This window comes from Sarcophilus harrisii, chromosome 2, assembly GCF_902635505.1.
Source record: "Sarcophilus harrisii chromosome 2, mSarHar1.11, whole genome shotgun sequence".
Classification (NCBI taxonomy): domain Eukaryota; kingdom Metazoa; phylum Chordata; class Mammalia; order Dasyuromorphia; family Dasyuridae; genus Sarcophilus; species Sarcophilus harrisii.
Genome location: NC_045427.1, coordinates 393,970,230 through 393,984,659, shown reverse-complemented (window position 1 = coordinate 393,984,659; position 14,430 = coordinate 393,970,230). Strand labels below are relative to the sequence as shown.

Sequence of the window (14,430 nt, the reverse complement as noted above, 5' to 3'; positions counted from 1 at the left end):
GATAGCGACAAGACTTTAAATAGATATAAATTGAAAACTCATCCCTGGGAGACCTTTGCAAATCTTTGGCACAAATGAAATACCTCAAATACCAATCCAAATTCGGTTCATTTTGCTTTCTGAGGAATTCCCTCTGGGAATATTATATAACTTGTGTAGCCAGGCAAACTTGGATCCTGTCCACCTCTTCCTCAAAGCTCAATCTATTTCCTATCTTGGACTGAGTCTCTATGGACTCATAGAATAATAGAAAGTTAGCACTATAAAAGATATAAGAAAATAGAATGCTAGAGCTGGAAGAGACTATAGAACCTAAAAGATCATAGCGGAGACACCTTCGAACAATGATGCTGGAGCTGGAAGGGACTTTAAAACACAAAATATCAAAGCTGGTCTGAAGAAGTCATATCCTCTAACTGCCTTATTTCATACATGAAGAACCATGAATATTGATTTTCCTCAATATTCTTAGGTAGAGATTATTCATTCAAGAAGTATTTAAGTGTTTACTATGTGCCAGGCACTGTGCTAGCAAAAAAGAGATTAAAGACAGCCCTTGTCCTCAAGGAACTTACAGTCTATTGAGAAAGACAATGTATAAACAAATATATTTAAAGCAAGATATATACATGATAATTAAGAAATAACTAGCAGAAGGAAGACACTAGAATTAAGAGAAGTTGGCAAAGACTTCTTGGAGGAGGTGGGATTGTTGGAACTTAAAAGAAATGAGAGAGGCCAATGACAAAGTCAGGACTAAAATTCCAGTTTTCAGACTGCCATTACATCAAGAAACAAAGGGAAGTTAATAAAACACAAGGCAAGTGTTTGTTTAGGACCCAAAGCTTCTTCAGCATTTCTTTAATATATGTCTGTAGCACTAAGTAGAGTGTTAAAGATAGGCAGAGTAGAAATCACACCAGCTCTAGGAATCAGTTAATAAGCATTTATTAAGTGCCAATTATGTACCAAGCACTCTTAGGAATTAGAGACAAAATACAAAAATGAAATCATTCCTGCTCTCCAAAAACTTCCATTTTTTCAGAGGCAGAATTGAGTTCTATATTGTCTAAAAGACTTGAGAGAGATTCAGCCAGGAGCTTTATGATTAAATTATATGATCTTAACTTTTTCAAATCTGAGTTTTTTTTCCTTTATCAATCAGGGGAAACTATAAATATCCCACCTTAACTGCATGGTTGGAATCAGGTTTTAAAAAAAACGCTTACTTTAAAAAAATCACCTTGAGATTATAAAATCATTGTAGGATTTATCAAACAAAGTTGGAGGAGGGAGTGAAATCAATGAACCTCTGAATAACGCACAGTTGCCCAGAGAGTATAAGTGCAAAGATTTTTGATTGTCTCACTGACAAGGTCTCAAAGTTATAACAACAAGCCACTTAACAATTCTGGATGAGTACCTCACTTCTGTATTCATAAAACTAAAATGCTTTTATCTTATGCTTTATCACAGTCCATTGCTATTCCATCTCTTGCCTGCCTTGAAGCAAGAAAACTGGTTCTTTATCCTTCTGTTAACCCCATAGTTCTTTCCCAGGCCATCAACTTTACATTGGCTGCATTCTCCTTCTTTCCCAATCTTGACCCCTTGATAAAATATTTAGTCATACCAAGTCTTCACCTGTAGTCCCTTACCTCTTATCTTATCTAACTCTGCAAAGCCTCAGCCTTGGATTTTTTCCATTATATATTGTCTTTCATTCTACCTCTATGTTTCTGAAAGAAGCTGGAGAAAATCATAAAGCTACACTGAGTCCACCAAAAATGTGTTTTACATCATCTATACTGGGTCCTCACCACAGCAAGGCAATCCTCTTATACCCCCCCACCAATTAATTCTATCCTATTTATACAGGAACTCTCCCAAACCTTTTCAACCTTCTTCATTCTCCCTATCACCTTAGCTAAGAACTTTGCAACACAATGAAGGCTATTCACAGAGTTTCTTCCCTCTTCCTCCTTACCTATCACTCTGAAGCCTTCTGCCACTTTCTCCTTCTTTATTCTTATTTTACAAGAAGAGGTGGTCCTTTTCCTTGCCAAAGCAAACCCTTCTATATGCATAATTGATCCGATCTCATCCCAAACCACCTCCTCCAACAGATGGTCCCTCTCTCAATACTCACTCTCTCACTTCAAAATCTCCCAGTCTATGGCTGCTTCCCTACTGCCTACTAATATGTCCATACTTTCCCTATCCTTGACAAAAGCTTCACTCAATCCATTTATTCCAATTGTCCCTTATTTTTCCTCCTTTCTGTGGCATACTTTTTTCTCAGTATCCTTTGCTAGATCTTCAGCCATGTCATACCCACTAATCAATAACAATGGGTATTTCCTAATCCTTTATACCTTCCATACTATTTCACTTGGTGACCTGACTGGTTCCATGAATTCTACTATCTCTGTTGATGATTCGCAGATTTTTTTTTTTTTGTTCAGCCCTAAACTCTCTCCTGACTACCACATTCACATTTCCATTTGTCTATTGGACATCTTAATCTGTGTCTCATAGACATCTTGAACTTACCACATTACAAAAAAAAAACTGAAGTCATTATCTTTTATACAAAAAAAGTCTTCCACTCTTGCTATTTCCTCTATTACTTTTGAGGGTACTATCTTCCTCCCAATCACCCAGGCTCACAATCTAAGTGTCCTCTTTGACTCTTCACTTGCTCCATTTCTAATCAATTACCAAATCCTGTTGATTTTGACCTTCATAATATCTCTTATTTATGTCCCCTTTTCTCCATGGACACAGCAACCACCTTGGTGTAGACGCACCTCATACCTGGACTTTTACAAATATCTTACTGAGTGGTCTCCTTAAATTAGACTCCATTCAACTGTCAAATTTTCTTCCTAAAGCACAGATCTAAATATGTAACCTTCTGTTTAATCAACTCCAGTGCCTCCCTGTTGCCTCCAAGATCAATTATAAAAACCTCTGTTTGGTATTTAAAGCCCTTATTAATCTAGCCCTTTCCTAACTTCCAGTCTACTTACACTACCAGCTCTCCATGTTTTCTGAAACCTAGTGACATTGGCCCTTTATCTTATTCACATTTAATTTGCAGACTCTGATCATTTTCACAGGCTATTTCACTGACACCTGGAACTTTTGCCTTCTTCCTCTATAAGTCTCAGCTGTAGTCCCACTTTCTATAAGATAAAATTTCTTAAACTGTAGGTGGCAACTTCATATAACTGAATGTGAGGGTGATGAAATTATCTTTTATTAAATTTGTATACCTCTTTTATATTCCTATATACCAGGATCACATAAAACTTTATCAGGCGAAAAAAGAATCATGAGTAGAAAAAGTTTTAAGAGAAACCTTTCCTACACCTCCCTCCAAAATTATTGCCAACTTCACCATGTTTGTATATAGTTGTCTGACTTCTCTCCTCCATTCGACTTTGAATTCCTTGATAATAGGCTTTTTTAAAACTTTATTTCTATCTCCAATGCTTAATACAGTGCCTCACATATAGTAGGCATTTAATAAATGCTTTTTGACTTGACTTAATGGTGCCAGATTTAGAGGTTGCTTTGACAGCACTTCAAGAACTTTAGCTATGCAGAAACAATAAAGCTTAGCACCTAATTAGCAAGAATAAAAATTAATTAAAATAAAAAACTAGCAGATGGCATATTGACATGAATGCTTTTCTCTGCCCTGCCTTGAAGAAACCTCCCCAGAAGCAAACTTTTTTCTTGTTTAGTCCCCCACCCCTCTAATGAGGGGACTTATTATACTATTTGCCCTGGGCACAACACTTTCTACTTATGACTCTGCTCTGGTGGCCTCTTTCAGAGCCCCAGACCTTATACACCTTTCAATAATATTTCCTAATTTTTCAAAACTGGTCTCTGCAATAGTTCAGAAGGGATATTTTCTAGGCCTTTAGTGTGAAGACCCCATAAACTAGGACTAAAGAAGGGATAATACAGCTTGTCAGAACTTGTCAATTTATCTAGCGGTGAAAGGTCTTTCAGTCTCCCTGGTGAAAAAGTTTCATTTTCTTCTTCACACAAATAAATGTTCTTTCCCCCTTCCTCCACCTACTTCCTACTTTAATCTATATCATCTTCAAAGTCGTCTCACTCCTTCTGTCTGATCCCTGGAGGGAAAAATGAAGCAGGAGCCATGATTTTTCACATGGTTGTTTACTTTTGCATTTGGACTGGTTATCCAAAGTAACACATTTCCTCAAAGAAATAATTTTTTCCTCCCTCAAGGTAGCTGGAAGACAACTGAGGCTAAGAAGAGATTTCTTCTTGTCACTGACTCCATTAAATAGCCACACTTTAAAACTTCATTCTTGTGCTATTATTGCATTCGTGAAAGATCCTGCAATAGGAAATTATCCATACAGCATGCTCCTAGCATCATTCCTTTGCCAATGAGTTGTCATTTTGGATTATTAAAAAGAATAAAAGACTCTGCCTGGGCAATAAGTGAAATTAGTATCCAAGTCTTTGGTTTTAAAAAAAAAAAGCCTCAATTTAAATGCAGATTTTGTTTGATTGTTGAATCATTTAGCCACTGTTCAGTATTCTGTTGTATATTCATTTAGGATTGAAGCTGAGCTTAAGATAATACCAAAAAAATAAGGAATCTCCCAGCCTAATTAGTATCCTCTTTTCAGCCACATTATCCACAACCTAAATGCAGCAACAGTTCTGCTTTAGGTCTTCAATTTGAGAGGGCCAACAGGATTTCAACAGGATAATTATGCCTAAAGAATTAAATCCCTGGCTTTCTTCCCCAATAGGTAACCCATCTTGTCTCTTTTCTTCCTCAGGAGCAACTGGGATTGAAGATCGACTGCAAGAGGGTGTGCCAGATACCATTTCTGCATTGAGAGAAGCAGGGATCCGAATCTGGGTCTTGACAGGAGACAAGCAGGAAACAGCTGTCAATATTGCACATTCCTGTAAACTCTTGGACCAAACAGATACTGTTTATACCATTAATACAGAAAGTCAGGTGCGTTCAGACCAGAACCTGGCTTCCAAGTCCATAGTCCACCTTAGGGAAAAGGAGAGTAGGCAGCCTGGTGGGATTTGAGAAACAGTAAGAAGGATGCTACCTAGCTCCCAAATAGAAGAGATTTTTTTAAGTGAAAAAGTTTTTAAAACATAGAATGTCAGAATTTGAAAGGGCCTTAAAGGACAGATTATCAAGGTCAGAAGGGGCCTTAGAATAAAGAATGTCAAAGATGAAAAGAACTAGAAGAGCCTTAGAAGAGAACATTGAGTTCAAGACCTACTGTTTTGTAGATGGAGTTATCACAGCCTAGAAATATGAAATGACCTTCTCAAAGTCATTAACACATATAATTTGTGGTATAAATTAGAGTATAATTCCTGAATCCCTCACTTAATAATCTTTCCATTATACATTCTCCAACATTCTTTCTCTTTGATCCTGAAATGTCCAGTACTAAAAACCATGAACTAAAGCACTTAAGACCCTTGTTAAAATATAAATATAGATAGATAAATGATAGATAGATAGATGATAGATAGATAACTTGCTTTGGCAGCTCACATACTAAACTATAAATATATGAGGAGGAAAACACTCAATTGTTTATCTCCTATTAACTCATCTCAGATTATCTTCCAGGAGAGACAGGACTTGGGAAACTAGAATCCAGAACACATAAGTTTTGTTGGAAAGGGGAAAATAAAATGAGATAAAATACTGATTAAAAAAAGAAAAACTGGTCCTGGATGAATGATCAGGCTACAGCAAGAAGACATTGGCACTTGGAAAATAATAAAGTAGAAAAAAGCTTTGAATTGGAAGTCAAAGGATCTGGGTTTGACCTTGAGCTCTTATTTTTTTCTGTTTGTGTGATTTCAAGCAATTTAACTTCTTGGGATTCTGCTTTCCTCAGAAATCTATAAAATTCCTCAGAAATTGAACTGGACAGATGCCAAGGTTTCTTACCTCTATGAAACTATAAGAAAATACCCAAAGGCAAAAATAATAATAAATTAAAAGGTTGGGTGCTGGGTACTAGGAATAAAAAAGGACCACTTCACGAGTGGGCCATGTGCTAGACCATGGATATGTTCTATTTAGTTTTCATTCTACCAACAAACTGCTGAATTACAAGAAGCACAGATAATTTTCCATAAGAAAAAGGTCTAAGCCCCTTCCCTATACACTCATGGAATAGTCATCTGTATTCCCATCAGATGCATAGATTACTATATGATTAGATTAAACCACAATGAAGTTTCAAAATGAAAATAATCTCAGAAAATCTTTGATTTTAATATTATGCTTATGAAAGAAAGTAATTTACAGCTTGCTTAAGTACTTCATCCTATAATAGTGTTGATGTTTGCCTTCTCTGCTTGAAATGGAAATTTCATTTGCAATGATAATTTCCCTCCAGGTGATACCTGGAGGAGGAAGAGAACATCTTTAAAAGTATGAGTCAACCTTACAAAAAAAAAAAAAGAAGAAGAAGAAGAAGAAGAAGAAAAGAAATGGGGAGCTAGTGTCAGGTCTGTTAAACCAAAGATATTTTTCCAGTGAATGTAGAATCCTGATTAGTCTTTCTCACAGGTAATTTGTCATAGAGTCTACCTACATTCAATTCAATCATAGATAATCTTTTGAAATATCCTGTAATTTCCAAGGTTGCTCCTGTCCTCTGAGAAATAATAATAGTAATAATAACAGTAAATAGTTATATCTTAAAAGTATATAGTGCTTTAAGATTTGCTCTACATGTAGTATCTTGGTTGATTCTCATAATAACTCCATGAGGTGGGTGATGTTATTGATGTACCCATTTTACAGATGGGAAAACTGAGACCAAGAAAGGCTAGTGACTTACCCATAGTCACATAGTAAGTATTTGAGGCAGTATTCAAATTCAGATCTACCTGACTACATTTATCATTCATTCAATGAGTATTTGTGAAGGAAAGCACTGTACTTGACACTGAAAGAAACAAAGATAAACAACTTAATATTATATGTGACAACAGTGATCCTGGAAGCTGAAAACCTAAATCTGAATTAGTTCTTCACCAAGCACTTATTAATCACTTCCTGTGTTGCAGGCACTATGTTAAGCAAAGAAAGAAAACAAAGAAAAGTGAAAAAAATAACAGCCCTTTATCTCAAGGAACTCACAGTCTAATGGGAAGATGACATTCAAATAGCTGTGTATAAATATGATATATAATAGACAGTAATTGGAAGATAATAATACAGGGAAATGTCTAAATGCAGGTGAAAATGGGAAAAGCCTGATAGTAGCATTTAAGCTGAGTTGTAAAGGAAATCTGCTTCTAAGGAGTGCTGCAGTGGATCGAGTGCCAGGCCAGAAGTCAGGAAGACTCCTCTTCCTGAGTTCAGATCCAGTCTCAGCAACTTAATCTGGGCAAGTCAATTAACCCTGGTTGCCTCAGTTTCTTCACATGTAAATGAGCTGGGGAAGGAAATGACAAACCACTCCAGTATCTGTCAAAAAAAAAAAAAAAGTGAGACACAACAGAAGAAATTCAGAGAAAATAGACATCAAACCCAAGTCAGAAAAATGAGAGAAAGCTACTACAAATGCATGAAGTCAGGACATATTATGTGTGAGAAACAGCACATGGCCATTGAAACTCCTATTCAATTAGAGAAAATAATGTAAATGTATAAAAGTAAACAGAAAATATAATCAAAGTAAATATAGGTTCCTTTGAGGTATCCAAAAGAGATAAGGACTTACACTGGACTCCTGTTTTGTCTCCAAGACTCACAGTGAGCTTTGAGGAGTAATGGTCTTGACACACCAAGGATGATGCTATGAACTCTTTGGTGAGTCATTGAGAATCAGAAAATAAAAACTGTTTCAAATAACTCCTACCCATGATCCATTAAACACTAGTACAGCCCACACACATGCCTTGCATGGGGTGACAACAAAAATGACAGATGATAAGTGAATCATTTGTATTCCAAAATATTGACAGTGAGACTGAAGGAATGCTAAAATTTCTGGGTCATGCTGATAAGTTATTTTAATAATATTGAGCAATCACAACATGTGGATGCCTCTCTTTGCTCTTGTAGGGAAATAACTGAAAAATTAAAAGGCATCATCCCTGCCTTTAAAGTGTTTCAAATCAAGTCAACAACTGGAAGGTATATTACCTGTACATCCATAAGCAGAGAGATATAATGGATTAAGGGCCAACCTTGGAAATACTGGCTTGTATAACCTCTAAGTAACCTAGTCAAATCTCTAAAACTATAATTTACAAGTGAATTGTAAGCTGCTACTCTGCATCCATAGAGTATATTTCCACACCAATGAAAATACCAGGTCTGGAACCACATAAAAATATCCTACTGACCCCCTGTGTAAACTTGAAAAAGCTACTTTCTTTCTCTAGCTTTCAATGTCTTCCTTATATAAAATGAGAGGTTAGATCAGAAGATCTCTAAGTACCCTTTGAAATCTAATATTTTGTGGTTCTTTGATAACAGGAGACCCATTCCTATTAAAATTTGTTCAATGGGAAACAATTCAATCAACAGATTTTGTGGGGAATAATGGGTTCATGAGGCACTAAAGAAAGTATTTTGCCATATACTTCTCAGGATGGGATCAAATTATGATACCTTGCAGAATTGTGAGCCTCCAGATACATATAATATTGGATTTAATTATCATAAAAATAAATATGTAATTTATAATATAAATTAAACAAGGGACAAAACAAACTATCTGAATCTATAATTTATCCCAGGAGTCCTCAAACTACAGCCCGCTGGCCAGATGCAGCAGATGAGGACGTTTATCCCCCTCACCCAGGGCTATGAAGTTTCTTTATTTAAAGGCCCACAAAACAAAGTTTTTTGTTTTTCCTATAGTCCGGCCCTCCAACAGTCTGAGGGACAGTGAACTGGCCCCCTATTTAAAAAGGGAACAGCGAGGTGGCAGAGTAGATAGAGCACCAATCTGACAGTCAGGAAGATCTGAATTCAAATTCAACTTCAGACGTGATATTTACTAACTGTATGATCCTAGGCAAGTCAGTTAACCCCAATTGCTTTGTCAAAAAAGAAAAGTCACAGTTATAATCAACTAAACCTTCTAATTTTTAGGACCCAACATAAAGAAATTTTTTCTCACCTTCTCTCCTTTTGGACTATTAGTATTTTTTCATATTCAGATCATTCCCAGACCTAACTAAAATGACTGAAAGATGATGAAGTATTTCTCAGTGTATCAATAGTTTCTCAGTGCTAATATGCAGGACAGACCAATGGAAAAGATTTAGCAATCTGATACTTGGGCTAGAGTGCTGGAGTTACATCTTACTAGCTGTCTGTGACCATGGACAAGCTGCTTAGTTATTCTTTGAGGTTTTCTTTAACTCTATCAATTGCAAAATGGGGTTAATGATACCTCTAGTGGCTAATTCACAAAATTGTTATGAAAAACCAATGATATCATTCATGTAAAGTATATTGCAAACTTTGAAGTTCTATATAAATAACATCATTGTATGATACAAAGGTTTGATATGATACTAAACTGAGAGCTAGCTGACCTGACTTCTAATTGACTTCTCTATGACACACTCACACTGTGAGTTTGGCCAAATTACTTAAAGAATTCTTTAACCGTTTCCTTTCAAGTGTTGTAGACACTAATACCTATCCCACCTATATCACAAGGTTGTCATGAGAATCAAATGTGGATTTGGCAGCATTTTGAAAAGTCCTACACAAATAGAATGAAAGGAATAAAGGCAGGAAGGGGGGAAGGAAGGAAAGAAGGGAGGAAGGGCAGAGGAAGGCATTTATCAAGTATTTACTGCATTTTAGGATATGCTAAGTATTGGGATGCAAATAGAAAAGACAATCCCTGCTCTCATGGAGTTTACATTCTAATAGGAAAGACATCTATAAGTTTCAACAACTGCAAGTCTGGTGGTAAGGACCCATGATCTTAGGGTGCAGCAGCAAACTAGGTAGTAATGTATCCTCTTCAGTGTCATAACGATAGCATGCATTTATTATTAGGTGGTAAAATTTATTATTGCTGTTATTGCTACTATTTCTGGCTTGCTTTATCCCAGAATCAATCTTCACCTTAAAGAGCTAGTTCCTGCTTTAGTCATGCTCTCCTGAGTTCCACTGCAGCACAGGATTTTGGTTCCACTGAAGCATCCTAGATGCTATTTCAAATGCCACAGTGAGGAATAAAGATGGTAAAACTTCAAAATCTTGAACTATGTTCTCCTATGATTCCTTTTCTAGGAAACCTGTGAATCCATCCTTGATTGTACTTTAGAAGAGGTGAAGAGATGTTATGACACAAGAAAAGCAGAACACAAGTTTTGGGGCATCTGTCTTCCTCCTCAGGCACCATCTTCCACCATAGAAGCTGCAGGTCCAAACATTGGGCTAGTGATTGATGGAAAGACTTTAAATATCATTTTCCAAGGGAATCTGGAGAAGAAGTTTCTGGAGTTGACCAAATATTGCCACTCAATCTTATGCTGTCGATCTACTCCACTCCAGAAGAGCATGATAGTCAAGCTGGTGCGGGACAAGTTGAAAGTAATGACTCTATCCATAGGTAATTCCCAAATCAAGGAATGTGAATGATGAGAACCAGCTGGCCAGGCTGGGGTCAGGATCAGAAAGAAACGTGGCAGGTGTTTGGGGGATCAGTAGAATAGAGTCAATGGGCAGCTAGATAGAGCAGTGTTTAGTGCATGAAGGTTTATGTTCATGAGTTCAAATCTAAGCTCAGATATTTACTAGCTATGTGATCCCAGGCAAGTCATTTTACCCTGCCTAACTTTCCTTATCTGTATAATGATCTGGAGAAGGAAATGCTAACCATTCCAGTATGTTTGCCAAGAAAACTCACAAAGTGTAGGACTCACAAAATGAAAAACAACTGAAATAATAGGACCAGAGATCAGAAACAAGTCATGGCTTGTCAGTTGAGACCAAGAAGTCTGGTTTATCATCATTAAAAAAGTTGATGTTCTAAGAAGCTAGTAAGTCAGTAAATTAGAATCAAGTAACCAAGTTTCAGGGTTAAGTACACAAAGATCAGGAATCTAGAAGTGAAGGTAAAACAGAGAGAGACCATCAATAACAGAGGCACAAAAGAGAGCCTGATCTTCCAGCATGCTCTTCCCTCTGGTTTAGTGACTTATACAAAAAACAAATGCTTAAATATATATTGTTTTTATTCCATTTGATTTCCCATTGAGTATAAGTAATCCTAGGATAAAAAGTATCCTCTGAAACTAATTAATATACTGTAACACAGGGGAAAGCTGGCATTGGTGTCAGAAGCTCTCAGTTCAAATTCTGCCACTGTCCATTACAATTGTGTAAGACTCTTGGATGTTGCTTAGTTGTAAAATGAAGATCGAACTCACTGCTCTCCAAGGTCCTGTCTATCAGTAAATAGATATTTATTGATCACCTACTATGCCTGGCACTGTACTAAGCACTGGACATAAGCTGACAACCTAAGCTGTGATCTAGTAAGAGAACTGCAATGTCCTTACAGATAAAGTCATTATGTTTCGCCTTCTCTGTCTCTGATCATCATCTGCAATTTTGGAGCATGAAATCCAGAAATTTCAATACACTTTATATGGTATCCCCTTTATTAATTACATCTTGTCAAAGCATTCAGTGTAAGGCAATATTAAGCTACATAGAATTTACAAGAGAGTAAATAGTCTTGGTGAGAACAGCCCATTTGGATCCAGAGTTCTCCTCCCCAGAGTTTCAGTCACCCACTCACCATAAAAATATCATAGAGCTCATTCTTTAGGGTCAGAGAAATGCACTGTTATCCCATAGCAACAGAAACAAAGCCAGCTCAGGAGAAAAACAGCATGATTGCCTCACCTACACTTTCCTAAGCTTGCTAATGGAAGAGGTTAAAGGCTAAGATAGTTATGCCATAGGGAAGATTTAAATTATTCATTTCCACGTTATGTAAAAAAAAAACTAATTATGGGAAGAATAAAGGCAGCCACAGATGACATGCTATTTTTTGAGATCAATAAATTTGTTTCAAAACAATTATGGGAAAATTTTTTTTCTCTCCTCAAGTTCAGCATTCTCTATGGTGAATAATATTAATTTAATTGAAGCTTATTACTGAGAAGCAGCTGTAAAAAATAAATAAATAAAGTGGAGGCAATGCAGACTCAGAGATAAACTGCTAAAAGTGAATTCAGAATCAGGCTTTGGGGAAATAAAGGAGCTTCAGGGAAACAATGTAATGGTTCATCTGTCTCTTATCGCATTGAAAGACCCCTTTCACAGCAGAAGAAAGTCCCATGTTACAGAAAACAAAGACATTAATGCCAAATACCCTAAAGCACCTTTGTCAATTTGTTTTACTCATTTAAGTTCATTAAAACAATCTGTAATCTCAGATACTAGGTGTGATTCTGGGTAAGTCACTTACCCCTGAATGCTTTAAAAAAATTTTTTTTCATTCAACCCTATTTTCTAAGGTTCAATTCAGTAAATATTTATTGTGACAATTATATGCCAAACACTGTACTAGATACTTAATATATAATCACATAATAACAAATTCTCAGAAGTAGAAGGGAATTCAAAGTTGAGTAGTCTGATTCATTTTTTAATAGTCTCAGTCTCTTTATCTGATATATAGGAGGTACTTATAATTAATTCTTATTGATTTATCTATAATATAAGGAATTTGGACTGACTGTTCTTTAAATTCCCTTTGAACCCTAAAATTCTGTGAAAGTATCCCATGAACAAAATTCTCAACAAGTGGTTACTCAGATTCTACTTGAATACCTCTAGTGAAGGCAAGTCAAATATCCTCCATACACAAACATACATGCATCAAAGAGCTACTTCTCTGGAACAGTATCCCACCTTTTCTTGTTCTTCCTTGAACCAAGAAAAACAAACCTAATTTCTCTTCATGATGACTGCCTGTTAGATCCTTGAGCACAGCTATTGTGTTCCCTTTGATTCTCTTCCCCAGGCTAAAAATGCTCAGCTCCTTCTGCCAATGCTGCTATAAAGCATTGTTTCCTGATTCCTCATCATCTTGGGCTCCTTTAAATGTAGTGCAATTCATTAACTTCTAGTTTATCAATGTTCCTCTAAAATGTGGGCTCTCTGGTCTGATCACAATATAATCCCTGCCATGGAAGAACTTACAATTTAATGGGAAAGGATGATGTAAAATAACATGATACAGTGTAGAATGGAATGAGAACAAGGGAAGACAAAGTGTGACAGAAAATATGAAATATAGATCATGCTTACTTACAAGATCATAGAAGGATATAAAGAAAGGCACCAATTGCATGTCAAGTCAAGTCAGAAAGACTTATAGCCATGAGTTCAGATGTGTCCTGAGATACTTATAGCTGGGTGACATGGAATAAATCACTTCACCCTGATTATCTAGGTTTCCTCATCTACAAAATGAACTGGAGAAGGAAATAGCAAAATACTCCAGTATCTTTGCCAAGAAAACTACAAATGGGATCAAAAAAAGTTGGATGTGCCCAAAAAACAACTAAACAAGAACAGATCTAGACATATGTTTCATACCTGGGGGGAGAAAGTGAGTGAATGGATTGAGACTGAAAAGTTGAGAAAAGCTTAAAAGTAGAATTTTTAAGTCTGTAGTGACTTCCAATATTCCAGTGACTTCCTTTAAAGTTTTATTCAATACTATGTCAAAATGACTCAACTATGAGAGGAAAACATGGTGACTAGAAAGAACTCTGTATCAGAAGTTATTGGCCCATAATTCTAGTCCAAACTCTGCTTTAGTCTAGCTATGTGATTTGGGGCAAATCTCCTGGTCTCTTATTCCTCACTGATATTACACAAGTATTGATTAGGCATTTACTATGTGCCATGTACTATACTAGGCAATGGAGACAAAAAGATAATGCTGAAGGAATGATTTCTAATTCCCTCATAGTCCCTCAGATTCTGTTTGCAATGTGAGGCATCTGAAAGCCTGTCTTTTGAGACTTCAGATCTGGAATAAACACAAAACCATAGAAGCCTCATTTTTTAATCACTCTTCATCAGTCATTCTCCATCTGTTCTCAGGTGATGGTGCAAATGATGTGAGCATGATTCAAGCTGCTGATGTTGGAATCGGGATATCTGGACAAGAAGGCATGCAGGTACAGCTGTCATTCTCCTTTTTTATTTTATTCTTTCCACATGTTAGATAGAGGCAACTACTTAAAGTTTATAGGCAATTTGCTTTCAAAGAGAGATACAGGCCAATTCATTACCACCCACAAGTTGTCCTTCTCTACATTTCCCATCCAATGCCTGATCAAGTCTAAAGCCAGGTATTTAGGGAATTGACT

The 14,430-nt window shown here is 36.4% G+C and overlaps 1 protein-coding gene across 5 annotated transcripts in view; it reads left to right on the top strand.

Moving 5' to 3' along the window:
* The window catches only part of ATP10B (ATPase phospholipid transporting 10B (putative)), a 258,288-nt gene that overhangs the window by 218,794 nt on the left and 25,064 nt on the right, over positions 1 to 14,430 (top strand). For all 5 annotated transcript variants that reach the window (XM_031953627.1, XM_031953626.1, XM_031953628.1 and 2 more), the window contains 3 exons: positions 4,836 to 5,020; positions 10,322 to 10,643; positions 14,162 to 14,238. In XM_031953627.1, coding sequence (XP_031809487.1) covers positions 4,836 to 5,020; positions 10,322 to 10,643; positions 14,162 to 14,238 — 584 coding nt within the window. The remainder of the gene's footprint in view (positions 1 to 4,835; positions 5,021 to 10,321; positions 10,644 to 14,161; positions 14,239 to 14,430) is intronic.